Source organism: Gekko japonicus, unplaced genomic scaffold (genome assembly GCF_001447785.1).
Source record: "Gekko japonicus isolate JY-2015 unplaced genomic scaffold, Gekko_japonicus_V1.1 scaffold1259, whole genome shotgun sequence".
Taxonomy (NCBI): Eukaryota; Metazoa; Chordata; class Lepidosauria; order Squamata; family Gekkonidae; genus Gekko; species Gekko japonicus.
Window position 1 is genome coordinate 296,063 of NW_015175396.1, and position 14,713 is coordinate 310,775.

Below are 14,713 nucleotides of genomic sequence, written 5' to 3' on the forward strand. Positions count from 1 at the left end.
GGCACGGTCCCCCCACAGCAAGCCAATTTTGGTACCTCTATAGCTGGTCACTGGGTGCACACCTTATTTCTGCCTTGCCGCATATCAGTTAATTTTCCCCTTCAGCCTTTTGCTCTATGTAGTAAAATATTCTATAAAAGAAAGTGACTGAAAATCTATAGCTCTAAGAATACCTGGTTATCTTCTCTCTTTTTTTGTTTTTGTTTTTTTGTTGTTAGTTTTTTTGAGAAAAAAAAATCAAACAACCCCAAACCTCTAATTATAGTTAGAACGCAAGGAAAAAGAAAGGAAGGAGAAATGACTCGATGTGTAAAAGTCTGCGGAGGGGGATCTGAAAAGCACAAATGAAATAAACAGCTCCGCGGGGCAGCGGGGACGGGCGGGGGAGCGTCTCACAAATTGGAAGGCAGTTTAGATCGGATCGGTTCTCGATCTCCCGTGAGCCCTATAGATCCTTTCCTCCCTTCGGCAGCAGTCAGAGACGGGGAAATGGCGGGACTGGCCTCCAGTGCGGGCGGCTGAGGCAGAGAACCTGAGGACATGTGGCGCGGCAGAGTCACTCTCCCTGGCGCAAAGCTGTATGGCTTCCCGAGAGGTCTGGTCCCTCCTCCTCCTCCAGAGAAGGACGAGAAGCTAGAAACAGACTCCCTGGAGGAACGAGGAGAGCCTTGGCTTGAAGTCTGAGCCGCTCCTTGGGGCAAAGATGGCTGGGAAGCAGAAATCAACTTGAGGTCCTGGGTGAATCGTCCGGGCGGACGCGGTGGCGTGCTCCTGGGCGGAAGGGCAGGCGGAGGGGGGCTGGAGGACTGAGGTGGCGGCAGCAGAGACCTGTGAGAGCCCAGCGCCCCGGAAGGGCCACCCGGGAAAGTCCTGGCTGCGGGGCTCGGACTAGGAGGACTAAGGCCTGAAGGCGGGTGGAAAGAAGGGGCGACGCCAGGCTGTTTCAAGGGAGACAAAGAGGCGAAGGGTGACCTTTCGTGGTGCATCTGAGCTGCGGTCGCAGCAGGCGCAGCAGAAGGTCCTAATGCACTTGGCGGGGGGCTCTGGCACAAGCCTGACGGGGAGCCTCCCATTCCCTGGGCCAGCTGGCTGAAGCTAGAGGACGGAGAACCAGGCGGGGGCGGGAAGGGGTTCATCCCTCCCAGGGCTCCAGTTCCTGAGAGCTGCTGTGACTGCCCCGCCTGGAGTGGCCGGCAAGCGGGCTTCAGGTGGCCGAGGGGGCTGCCGGGCGAATTTGAGGGCGGCCGGGTGAAGGCGCTGGATGGAGAGCTCTCGGGGGCTTTCTGGAAGGGGCCAAAGCCACTCAGCAGGTTGCTGTCGGACTCGGGATCCTGCTGGTGAGCGGGCCCTTCCAGGGCGTCGGAAGGCCCTCCCTGCTCTTGGGGATTTAATCCCACAGACAATGGGCTGCCCAAGGCTTGGCGGCTCGAACCGGCAGACAGAGAGCCAGCGGAGGCCCGGTGGAAGTGGCCCAAGCCGGCCGAGGCCGTGAAGCCCGCCAGCTGCTGGATCTGGAAGGAGGAGGATGAGAGAGTTTCTGCTCCCGGCGTGCTGGAAGGGGAGCCCACGACGGAAGGCCCCGCCGACGACACCAAGGAGTGGAGCCGTCTCAGATGCCGAGGAGTCTGGTTCGACTGCTGCCCCAAAGAACCCAGGACAGACACCGGAGGACGGAAGATGGCGGTCGGAAGGCGAGGGTGGTGAGTGAGGGCTATTGCTACCGAGGTGGTGGCGGCGGCCGCTTGCAGCGGGGCCTGAATGAGGGGGGTCCAGATGACAGGCGTGGGGGAGGAGGCAGCGGCCGCCGCCGCCTGGACATTGTGGGCGCAGTGGGCCATCTCTCTGTCGTGCTGCACAATCTGCTGGATGATCTCGTTCTCCTGGTAGTTGAAGACTCCGGAGTTGAGGTCGTGCTGGACTTTATGGAGGAGGATGGAGTTCTTCTTACCTACGGAGGAACAGACGAGTGGCATTATCAATCGGGAGCCGCCTCCAAGGAAAGGGAAGCTGGACATTTGTTTAAACTCCAGCAGTGTTATGCCCGTGTCAACCTTCCTGCCCTGGTCCACTCACCTCTGGGCACTGGGTGCAGTTAGCGTGCTCTAAGGGCCTTGCTGAAATTATTTTAGGGCCCCACACCACCGTTCGCTTCTGGTTACCTTAAATTTTATACCTTTTGGGCTAGTTGTTGCTTCTTCTTTTTTTAATATTGCATTTCTATCCATTGTTTTGCTGTTTTTAACAAACACATGAACAGACACGCGAAGCCAGTCTTGTCTACTCAGACCGGCAGCAGCTCTCCAGGGTTTCAGGGAGAGGTCTTCCCCATCACCTGATTCTATATTTGACCGGAATGTTGGGGATTGATTCTGGGGCCTTCTGCTTGCTAAACAGATCATCTGTCGCTGAGCCACACACCCCTCTCCCCCCAGGAAGTGAACACACGGAACTTCCTCATACTGAACCAGACCCCCTGGGTCCATCACGCTCAGTACTCAGACTGGCAGCGGCTCTCCAGGGTCTCGGGTGGGAGGTCTTCCACATCACCTGCCACCCGGTCCTCTTAACCGGAGAGGCCTTCTGCCTTCAAATCGTCTGCTCTCCCCACTGAGCTGCGGCCCCTCCCCTCCCCCTGTTTTCTACACTGTTTTCTATTTTTGATTCCACTTATGATAAATGAGCCGTTTTGAGCTCGACACACGAAGAAGTGTTGAATAACCTGAGTGGGTAAATAAATTTTAAAAAATACAAAGGGGAAGAGGAGAACCGTGTAGGAAAGGTTGTCCAAGTGTGTGCCAGTTTTGAATGATTGACAGATCTGGTGTATGTTCTAAAGATCATAGGGTACCGTTTTGGGGTTGTGTAAAGCCATGCTTCACTTCAGATAGTCTGCCATCGACACTGGGGGTGGGGAATTCCTCAGGTGGGGGGGGGATTGAGTGTGGAGTGTGTATGAGACGGTGGAACTTTTTCCTGAAGATGCGCCTCTCCCCGGTTCAGAGGGAGACGTCCTTGAAGCTTCCAATGCCAGTTTTGAATGATTGACAGATCTGGTGTATGTTGTAAAGATCATATGGTACTATTTTGGGGTTGTGTCAAGCCATGCTTCACTTCAGATAGTCTGCCATCGACACTGGGGGTGGGGAATTCCTCAGGTGGGGGGGGGGATTGAGTGTGGGGTGTGTATGAGACGGTGGAACTTTTTCCTGAAGATGCGCCTCTCCCCGGTTCAGAGGGAGACGTCCTTGAAGCTTCCAATGCCAGTTTTGAATGATTGACAGATCTGGTGTATGTTGTAAAGATCATATGGTACTATTTTGGGGTTGTGTCAAGCCATGCTTCACTTCAGATAGTCTGCCATCGACACTGGGGGTGGGGAATTCCTCAGGTGGGGGGGATTGAGTGTGGGGTGTGTATGAGACGGTGGCACTTTTTCCTGAAGATGCGCCTCTCCCCGGTTCAGAGGGAGACGTCCTTGAAGCTTCCAATGCCAGCTTGTGTAGTAGATAATGGGATCGTATATCCCCGTGAGAAGGGGGGGTAGAGACACAGGGAGCTTGGCTGCGTGAGGTGACGTATACGTGGGCCTTAGGAGGGGTTATAGTTTTAACTTCCTATATGTATGCCTGTACCCGCCAAAAAGCTTTAGAACTGACACAGTACTGTCCATGCCTGGAACCTGTGTAACTCAATAAAGCTCTTCACTGCCAGAGACAGTGTGCTTGAGAGTAACTCGGCCGGGGAGTCTTGACAGGTCGCCAGTCTATTTTCTGGCACGATTCAAACCTCTCGAGAGACTGGGACCGGAGCAGTTGAACAGCCTTTGACTTCTATATAAATCTGTTTGCTAGCTAGTATTCCATACCGGAGGCCCCTCTCTGTGGTGGGAAGTGCCAGCCAGTCACAGCCGACTTATGGTAACCTTTCGGCTTTCCCAGAAGGTTCACAGGTGGTTTGCTATCACCTGCCTCTGCGCCGTGACCCTGGGCTTCCTTGGTGGTCTCCCATCCGAGTACTAACCGGGGCTGACCCTGCTTAGTGTCTGAGATCTGAGAAGATCGGGCCAGCCTGGGCCGTCCAGGACAGGGCAGCCCCTCTCTGTGCCCCCATTCTGAAGGGAAGGAGACGGCAACCAGCCACACCCCTCCTTTCCAGCGGTGCCATCTCAGCTGTGGAATGCTCACCTCGCCAAGCTTCTGCAGTTTCAGGTGCTGGGTGAAAGCGCCTTTTATTTGCCCCGTATTCTGTTAACTGGGTTGTGTCGTGCCCTCGTTTCACTGCCGGAAGAGATTCATTAAACGTCCCGTACTGAATGATCTACCGTATTTATTTCTGTCTTTCTGTTTGGAATCCTCTGCCAGCCTACTGGAAGAATTCTGTGCCGGATAGTCTTCAGAGCATGATTTTTGCTTGCGTGCGTGCACAAACACACACACACAGAAAATTTGACTCTGTCGCTTTACGACACTTCTTTTATGAGATCTGCTTTTATTTTTAAGTGTGCTGTTGTGTGGACTCCTTTGGGCCTCTCTGGAGAACTGCAGCTGGCATGCCTGCCTGAGGATCCAGTTCATCACCCCCCCCCCTTCCAGGTGCCAGAGGCAGGGTCTTTTTCGTAGTGACTCCTTACACCTAAGCAGTCCTCTCAGCAGTCTCCCCCAGGGCCCTGATCTTCTGACTTTCAGGTGCCGGGTTCAAAACATGTTTGGTCACTTAGGCGTTTGGTTGACTTGTTTAGTTGTTTTGGGGGGGGGGGGGTTGTTTCTTATTTTCCTTTCTTCCCACCGTGCTGCACCGCAGGGCTGGTTCCTGGCATTTTGCCACCCCCTCAAGTACCCGGCCCCTTTTGTGCTGCTGCAGGAGTCTGGCTTGGACCTGGCCGGCAGACGTTTAAAACGACCGTGCCCCCTCAGCTTAGTACAGCTCAATGTTTTACTGTGGTCAGCCGAGGAATGGTTTGACACGATGTGAGGCGATTTCAGAAGACGCTTTTGATATTTCATCCTTGTGGTTTTATCTTGGACGCCTGGGGAAGCTGACGGCTGACGGGGCGCATATAAATCATTTAAACGAATCAACTTGTCCTCTCTAAATAAGTTAAGCACCCCGCAGCACCTGCCGAAGAGTATTCTGGCCTTACTGCTGACATCACTGTAAAACAAGGGGTTTCCCCACCTAATGTGTCTTTAAACAAAAGAACAAACAAAGTTGTGGCTTTTAAACTGGCAAACGACGGTTGTCGCAGGGTAAACAAATGCAGCAAGTAAAGTAAAGCCTTCAGTGACGTGTAATGAGAGGGGACACGTTCAAGCCATGATCCCAGTTATGAACACAGGAGAGTTAGAATCACGTCTCCACTTTCAGCTGGGCCATTTTGGAACCCATGGACTGTGTCAAAAGGAAAAACGGAATAGGCTTGAGTCTTAAGAGCGGGGGGGTGGGGGTTTTAAGAGGGAACAGTTTGTGTCTCTGCCACAATAATCTCCTCGAGTACTCCCCATTATTATTTCTTCTTCTTCTTTTTTCTTTTAAAATATTTTTATTAGTTTTCAAATTTAAATAAACACAAAAACATCTAGACAATTCACCTGAATTAATTTTGTTAGACCTCTGGAGAAACAGCAAAATCCCTCAGATACGTAGAGAGTTGATTTCTATGCTTTTCTTAGCAGCCAAAATGATTATAGCAGTGAGTTGGAAAGATCCTTCTCCCATCTTGATTATGAGGTGGTTCACTAAGATTTGGGAATTGCTCGCAATGGATAAAACTGCGGATTCTATTTCTTCTTACTTATACCGACTGCCTTCTTTCCTTTGGAGCAAGGTGCCCCTCTGCCCTTCGAGAGGATGTTACGTTGGCACGGCAGGAAAAAAGCTCTGCCAGTGGGCGGCCCAGCCGGGTAAGTGAAGTGTTCTAGGTGTGGAGTGACGGGGCAGACACCTGCCTGAGGCTGTTGGCTGTCGCTCACGGGAATTTGGTGCTGCCGCCAGGGATGCTGGGGGACCCGCTGGTTGTGCTCACAGGCGGTTTGCCGCATGTGATTCGGCACCCAACGAATCGATTGGCTGTTTGGGAGATGGCAACGTTTTTGGTGCCACCCAGGAGCGGCACACCGGTGGCAGGGGATCAGAAACCAACTCCCAGTTGGTACCCCATCGGGGGGGAGTCAGCTTCTGGGGAAAGTTCACTAGGTTCCAATGTTGCCGCAACCCAGGGCGGGGGGGGGGGGGAGAGTACGAAGTCAGCTCCCAGATGATCATCTAAGAGTCAGCTTCTTCTTTGGGGTATTTTTGTATTTGTGTGTGTGTGTGTGCCCGTGCCTGGAAGTCATGGCGACCTCTGGCGACTCCTACTGGGGCAGGGAGGACATTCAGAGAAGTGGCTTGATAGCCTGCCCCTGCCTCCCAGCCCTGGTATTCCTTGGAGGTCTCCCATTCCAGTACTTGCCAGGGTCGGCCCTGCTCAGCTTCCGAGACTGGGCTTGCCTGGGCTCTATCCAGGTCAGGGCCAAGAGTCAGCGTCTGATCTTCCTGGATAATCTTTGCTGACTGACAGACTTCCTGGGCACAGCAAAGTTCTCCCCCCACCAAAAAAAAAACCCCTTCGCTTTTGTGTTCCAGCAAGGCTGACAGGCAGCCGAATTTCCCCGGAGGGGGGTCCGATGCTGATCCCCAGCTAATCCCCAGGATCTGCTGAGTCCACTTCTGGGCAATACTGCTTGGTGGCCGTTTTGGTGGAGCAGAACCAGTCCGTGTTCAAATTGTGTGCGCTTAACGCGCGGGGCCTTTGGCGCAAAATCCACAACGTCTCAGTTGCCACCCTCTGCTTTCCAGTCACCAAAAGCCGTCTTGGAGAATGGCTGAGAACACGGTGACGATCCGGTTGCAGGGTGTGGCTTGAGTCCCAGGTCACGAGGTCCCCCTGCCCTTCCACTGCAACAGCCACACGCTTTGGGACGGCCGCAGACCTCTTCCCGTCCCCCGGCTGCAAGGGGAAATACAACCGCGGACGTCAGGAATAAAGCATTTCCATTTAGGACTGAACTGGCAGTAGATCCCGAACAGAGAGAAGAAAGCACTTTTTTTTGCGATGTGAAATTAACTTAATGGTATTCACTGCAGCGAAATACAGTCATGGCCACTCGCTTAAATGCCTTTAAAAGGGAGGGACTAGCAAAAATCATGGTGGAGTCAAATGGAGCCTCCATGTTCAAAGACAGTGTATCTCTCAACACCAATTAGGGGAGGCGACAACAGGCTTTGGAGTCTGTGCTGTGCTTGTAGGCCTTCCAGGGACTTCGCCGTAGGAGGTAAAAGATGCTGGACCAGACGGCTTATGATATGCTGCCTTTCAAAGGCAGTTCTAGATTATGCACAGAATTCTGGTACATTAAAACGAAAAATAATGTGCAGGACTCCTTTTTTAAAAAAAATGGCAAAGTCAGCTCGAAGCAGCCTGGAGATAACACACAAAAGCAATGCGATTTCATTTAAAAAAATGAGTATTCCATAACAATCGTGCCTTTTTTTTAAAAAAATGGCAAAGTCAGCTCGAAGCGGCCTGGAGATAACACACAAAAGCAATGCAGTTTCATTAAAAAAATGAGTATTCCATAACAATCGTATCAAATAATCAATTTTTTTCCCTTTCAGTGGCTAACTTCCTGCACAGGCTCCAGCTTGTGATTAACTGTGTCATTGTGCTTGCTGGCTCTGGCCGTCTCTCTCCAATCCGTCTCGGCCCCGAGCTTTAAGAATTCAGGCTGCCACGGTCCTTCCCTCCTCTGGGACCTTTTGTATTCTCACATTGTTCCGGGATGCCCGTCTCTCGAAACAGCAGCAGCTCTGCGGCTCTCGGGTGGCGAAGAGGGACGAGAGCATTGTGGAGATGGGATGCAGGGAAAAAATACAGAAACCCCTCGGGACGCACCACGGGCAGTTTTGTGGCTTCCCTCCACGGCTCCCATTGTGTGTTCCTAAACTCATTTTCCTTTCCCGAGCCTATCTTTCACCCCGTGTCAGATGAGCCCAAACGGAGGGCCTGAGCTACCAAACGGTAGGCACACTTAAGTGCTACAGCAGCGACGAGACTAATGAAATGCTCCCCCTTTTTACATTAAAGAAAGGGGGAAGGGGTGGGATTCCCCCCCCCAAAAAATATGGTCTGATTTCCACTAGACGGTGCCCAGCATCCACAGCTCTCCCTGCCTTTGGCAAGGGTTTAGCTGCTTTGTGAGAAATGAAAATGATGCTTCCAAATGGATGCCTCTGGAGGGCACTCTCTGCCCACTTATGCTACAGGCACCTGTATATTATTTCCCCCAAAGCAGGGCTGCTCACGACCCCCTTTGTGCCAAAACGGGGCCCTCGCGGAACCTGCGGTAAACCTTGTTTCTTTCCTCCATTGTAGGCTTTGTGTTTTGATCAACAGGGCTGCTCCTCCTCTGAAACGCATCCAGTGGTCCATCGCTCCCCTCCACCTTCCCTCTGTGCCCGAGTGCCGTGCCCCCTGAGAGAGGCGCTCAAGCACAGGTGCCTGGAGAGCAGCATGCCAAGGGACGCTGTGGTCAAAAAGCAGACTCCCCATTTCACACCAGCCGGGAGAACGGACTCTGTTTGGCCAGAGAGCATCGCATCCCGTTTCCAGCCCTATGGAGACGACTTAAGGACCGACCGCATTTCCTTCGGTATGATCTCTCTTGAATCACAGCCTCAGATAATGTTGTTAGGGCTTTAAGGTGCCACTGGACTTCTGTTTTATTTCTTCAGAGCAGACTAAATACAACTCCCCCTTGGCAATCTTCTGGAGAAGGCCTAAATTAGTTGGGGGGGGGGGTAGAATAGGAGGGTGTGTACTTTGGGTAAAGCTCTGTTGAGTTTGCTGCCTGAAGTCAGGGTGGACGTCTCCCCTTAAGTATCCAGTCCTCTTAGTATGTAGAACTCCAGGATATAATACTGAGGTCAAAGAAGACGGGGACGGCAAAGGATGAGAGGGTTAGACAGTGTCATAGATGCAACGAACATGAAGTTGAGCAAACTTCAGAGGACGGCGGAAGACCGGAAGGCCTGGCGTGATCTGGTCCATGGGGTCGCGGAGAGTCGGGCTCGACTGTGCGACTGAACAACAAATGCAGAAGTTAACTGGTTTAAGTCCTCTCACAGTGGCAGGGTTTTGTTGTTGTTGTTGGGGCGGAGGGTACGGAATATTTCCCCCAAACGTTTCCTGAAGCTGACTTGTAAGCTGATAGAAACTGATGTTTTGAGGGGATTTTATTAGCTTTAGAAATAGACTTTTTAAAGGTTTGTATCGTATTCTGTCAGGTTATTTTGAGCCGCTCTGGGATCTTCTCCAGTAGATTTAAAATAAAAAAATCTGGGCTGATTTTAAAGGGATTTTCAAAAGCAGCAGATGTAGGTAACACGCGTAGCAGCTCTCAAGTCGAGATGGGGGAAGGGAACAGAAGGTGCCCACCTCCGCCAAACTGAGAGCTAGGGCTGCACCACCTTTGTCCTTAACAAGAAACCTACAGCTCTGCATTGGTGCTATGCAAATTCAGTGTATACAGGGCATCATTCATTCTGCTCCTAGTACTTCCCTATGACTAGAAGGGAAGCCCACAGGAATCATAAATCCAGTGGCAAGAGCAGAGTCTCCAGCCTGTGTGCCTGGATGTAGAAGGTCCCAGGTTCATTTCCTGGCATCTCCAGTGGTAACAGATGGTAGGAAAGATCTTTCTCTACCTGAGATCCTGGAGAGAGCTTCTGTCGGAAGAACGGTGTGCTCTGGCTCAGCATAAGGCAGCTCTAGATGTTCTCATCCAAGCCCCCGACAGTTTCCTATCGACCAACACCAACAGCTTTGCCACCCAAGCCTACTGTTAACTTCAAAGGTTTCTCCACTCAACTCGGTCATGTCTTTATGCTCCCCTAAGAACTAAAAACCTGGGGTTTTATAAAATCTCGATAATCTGGGGATGCCGCGTCCTGCATCCAGCACTCAACCCGATTCCTTTCCTTGCACTTGCACGGGGCTGCAACCGACGCGCAGTCCCGCCGGAGAGCCCCGGTCACCACTTACCGATTCTGTCGAGCCTGTCCAGCGCCACTGTTTCGAACGCCCTCCTCATCATGGGATACTCCTCGAGCACCTCGTTGAAGTTGTCCACCGAGAGGGAGTAGAGGCGGCAGTAAGTGTCGGCTCGCACACTCGCCGTGCGCCGGCCGCGGGTCAGCAGGCAGATTTCTAGGATATAAGAAGAAGCAACGTGGATGCAATTTTTTGCAGTGGGGACTGCGCCGACCCACTTTTCTTTGTATCCGCAGCAGGGTCTGTGTGTCTGCTGACATGAGACCCCCACTGGGCATCTGTGGCGGTAGGGGCGGAAAGTGTCATGAAGTCACAGCCGACTCATGTCGACCCCCACATGGGGGCTTCCAAGGCAAGAGACGTTCAGAGGTGGTTTGCCACCGCCTGCCTCTGCGTAGCCACCCAGTTGGGCTTCCTTGGGCATCTGCCGGGACATCTAAATAGCTGCATGTTTCCATGCTTGCAAATTTTAAAAAAGGGGGGCAGGAGGACTGAATCAAAATAATGACAAACAGATATGTGAAATCTTGCCTGTTTGTCAGATTAGCCAGGGAAGGGTGTGTCACAAAGCCAGACTCTGGACAAAGAAACATGATTATGCAATTACTTATATTGCCAAAAGAATTATAGCGATGATATGTATTGAAGAACGCAGTCAAGGCTGCAGTGAAAACGGTAATTATACGCCACCCTTACAGTCCCAACAAAACACTTAAAAGATCAACATAAAAGCGCAACCCCCCCTCCCCCCGCTCAGTGTCAGGAAGTAATTAACGTACATTAATGCATCAAAACATTGTTGTAAATGCGGTTAATTTAGCAGATAAAACACACTCCAAAGAAGTGGCGGCTACTGCAGTAGGACGAAACTGTTCACTGGAGGTTGAATTGCTATCACTTTGACAGCATCCCTAACAATTAGCGTGGCCTCGATTGCGTTTTTGAATGATGCATTAATTGTGGCATTTTATTATTTACTGCAAATGCAATTATACAACTACTCTGGTTCTTTGTGCTTTAACAGGGATAAACCTCCACCTGGCAATTTCTGCGTTGAGTTCACCTTCCTCCATCCATCGTTTAGCTCATCTAATTAGCCACTTGGGGGTTCTGCTTTTAAGGTTCAGCCGAGGCTCAGTCTGTGCTTCCCGTGCATACTAATGAACTCCACCAAGCTGGTGGGAGTTGGAGATCACGACATGCCTTGCCCTCTCCCATCTGAAGAAATTCTGCAGCTGTGCTGAGCATGGGTCTTGCATTTCACAGCCTGGTCTTGTGGGCTTCCCACCTGCCTTGTTTTCTCAACCTGAAACAACCTCACAGAATTGCTGTTTGCCCCACAGATGAGTGTGTATAAAGTGCCCTCAGGCCTCATCTGGGGACCCCTGGTGGGGGTTTCTAAGGCAAGAGACGTTCAGAGGTGGTCTGCCATTGCCTGCCTCTGCGTAGCCACCCTGGCCTTCCTCGGTGGTCTCCCACCCAAGCACTAACCAGGGACGACCCCGCTTAGCTTCCGAGATCTGATGAGATTGAGCTAGGCTGTGTCTTAACCCCAACCCCCTTCCCTCCCACTGCAGTCCTGATGTGAATCAGCTTCACATGCGCTTCCTATTTAAAGGGGGGGGCAGTGGGAGTTGCATTCATGGAGGATCACATCTGGTTTGGCCCTAATTCTGAGAGCAGAGTCACACAGGGTTGTCCAGGGTCAGTCAAAGAGTATACCCAGTGTCAGACATGGGTTAGTGATAGTTGCACAGAAAAAGAGGAGATTGGATCGATACCCCGCCCTTCATTACCCAGAGGAGTCTCAGAGCGGCTTACAAACTCCTTTCCCTTCCCCTCCCCACAACAGACACCCTGTGAGGTGGGTGGGGCCGAGAGAGCTCTGACAGAAACTGCTCTTTTTTTCAAGAACAGCCCTTATCAGAACTATGGCTTGCCCAAGATCATCCAGCAGGTGCAAGTGGAGGAGTGGGGAATCAAACCCGGTTCTCCCAGATTAGAGTCCGCGCACTTAACCACTACACCAAACTGGTGCTGGGATCTTGGTGCGGGGCACTTCTGTTGCAGGACATTTTGCACAGAACTAGGCGGAGGGGGGAAAGGTTTCCTATGTGGAAGGCAGCCACGGTGCTCTCCAGCCGCCCCCCGTTAAAAAAGGGAGAACCCGAGGCCTTGCTGCTGCCGGCTGACCTCCAAAGTAGGAGCCGTCCGCCAGCTTCGTCTCCTTGTTGCCTTTGGTGAGCACGCTCACCACCCCGTGCTGGATGAAGTACATCTTCTTCCCGATGGTGCCTTCCCGGATGATGTAGTCCGCGGGCTGGAAAACCTCGAAACGCAGCTTGGTCAGCATGGACGTCACGAAATTCGGATCCGCGTTGGCGAACAGGGGCATGGAGGCCACGAGCTTCCGGCAGTTGAAGTTGATGATCTCCTGGGCGGGAGGAAAAACCAGAGCGTTCAGTGCGATGGTGCTGAACGCAAAGGGAAGCCATGTCCCTCTGCATCCCGTTTCCCATGGTCGCCAAGTGCTGAGGCCAAAGCCTCCTCAGCAGCTGATATTCAGAGGTACACTGCCTCTGAACACAGAGGTTCCATTGCGCCATCAGAGGTAATAAGGCCACTGATGGCCTCACGTTCTGTGAATCTAATTCCCTTTTAAAAGTCGGCTAAAGGCAGTGGTCCTTCGCTGCACCCTGTTATCTTGAGTTCCACGAGTTAAGTATGGCTTCCCTATTAAGTAATGTAGATTATGATGGCTTTGTTTATTTTAATAATAGTGCCATCGTTCCGTTGGTGGTAGCATTATTAAAAAAAAATAAAGCCCACCCCTGACTCTGCCTGGTATGACAAAATTTGGGACCAATTTGTCACGAGCAAGATCACCAACTGCTTAGAACAAAAACAGAACACTCAATAATCCACTTTCAATCCACTTTCCGACTTGATTTTTACTGTGTGAACCGGCAAAATCCCATTCGAAAGGGCATTTAAAGTGGATTGAAAGTGGATTATTTAGCATGTGTGACCACAGCCACTGTTTGGCTCCATCCACTAAGATTTATTCCAAATTTGTTCTCACTCGGACCACCAGTACTGCAGTTTATGGCGGGCCGGGACCTCCTCCGAGCTACCACGCGCGGCCACATTTTCAATACACCCTTTGCTCTGACGCACGGCCTCTTGTTTGACAGAGCTTCACTTCCTATCTGACTCACACATCTTTTGGATGAGCCTGTAAGGATTTACTTTCTATCCTTTAGAAAATTACTGCTTTGTTTCTATCCTACAACGGTTTACTGTATATCCTCTTTAAGAATATGTCATTTCGATTCATCTTATTTGTGAATGGAATGTTGTTGTAACTTTAATATAAAGTTTTTAAATGGCAATAAATGAATAAAGCCACCATAAATTTACATTAGTGACAGAGAAGCCACAACTGTGGAATCACAAAGGCTTCCCTATACATCAGGGGTCCCCAACGTGGTGCCCACAATCACCAGCACCTTCCTTGGCACCCACCAAGGGTTGGGGCTCTTGCCCAGCAGAGCTTCTGATTGGCCACTGGAGATATAATTGGCTATGCAGATTAAGACAACACTGTTTCAGTGGCAGCTGCCGCCACAGCGTTTCTTTTATTCTCTTTCATTCCTTTGTCCCGCTGTATTTTTTAAATTTCCCCCTTTTCTTCCCTGCACGTTGGGTTTCTTCGGGGGGACAGTGGCTCCACCTCCCGCCACAGCTGTTTTGTGGTTGGCTCCGCCTCCCGCGGCAGCCATTTTTGTCGCAGCCGTTTTGTGGTTGCCCCCACCACCCTGTGCCAGAATTCCAAAGGTGCCCACAGGCTCAAAAGGACTGGGGACACCTGCTGTGAAGGTCTTTGCAAACCTTTTAATGGGCAGAAGGGAATCAGTCTGGCAAGGAAGCCAGGCAAGAAGCCACAACACAAAAGGCCCTGCCACTCCCCGTACGTTTGGCAGGGAAACCACTCAGAGTAGGGAACCCTATCTCCTCTCCCTAACAGGATTGGGGGATGGGGTAAAGACATCATTTCGGTTTCCAGGGTGAACTGGTGATAATGAATGCTGTCATGTTCTAGGGCTCAGAACCTTCCTTTACAGAGCCTCCATGGTTTCTTGAGCTGGAAGCGATCACTGGACTGGGTTAAATGACAAAAGAACATAAGAGCCCTGCTGGATCAGATCAATAGTCCATCCAGTCCAGCCTCCTGTCTCACACAGTGGCCAACCAGTTCCTCTGGAGGGCCAACAACAGGGCACAGAGGCCAAGGCCCAAATGAGGACATCAGAAGAGCCCTGCTGGGTCAGACCAGGGGTCCATCCAGTCCAGCATCCTGGCTGACACAGTGAGCAACCAGTTCCTCTGGAGGGCCAGCAACAGGGCATAGAGACGAAGACCCTTCCCCTTGATGTTGCCTCCCTGCCCTGGGAACCCAGAGGTTGACTGCCTCTGAACATGGAATTTCTCTTTAATCACCATGCAGCAAAAGTTGGCTTATTCCGGACAGACTGCATCCAGGCCCTCTATATTGCAGGCCTACCCCGACTCAGCTGTGATGGTCCCACAGGCTCTAAATTGGCACTGAGGATCTCGCTGCCGGTT

At 51.5% G+C, this 14,713-nt stretch overlaps 1 protein-coding gene across 1 annotated transcript in view; it reads right to left on the reverse strand.

Annotated features, from left to right (window-relative positions):
- Window positions 1–392: 392 nt before the first annotated feature.
- The window catches only part of HCN4 (hyperpolarization activated cyclic nucleotide gated potassium channel 4), a 184,403-nt gene continuing 170,082 nt past the window's right edge, over window positions 393–14,713 (reverse strand). Inside the window, 3 exon segments of the mRNA XM_015425678.1 lie at window positions 393–1,948; window positions 10,079–10,243; window positions 12,281–12,521. Coding sequence (XP_015281164.1) covers window positions 393–1,948; window positions 10,079–10,243; window positions 12,281–12,521 — 1,962 coding nt within the window.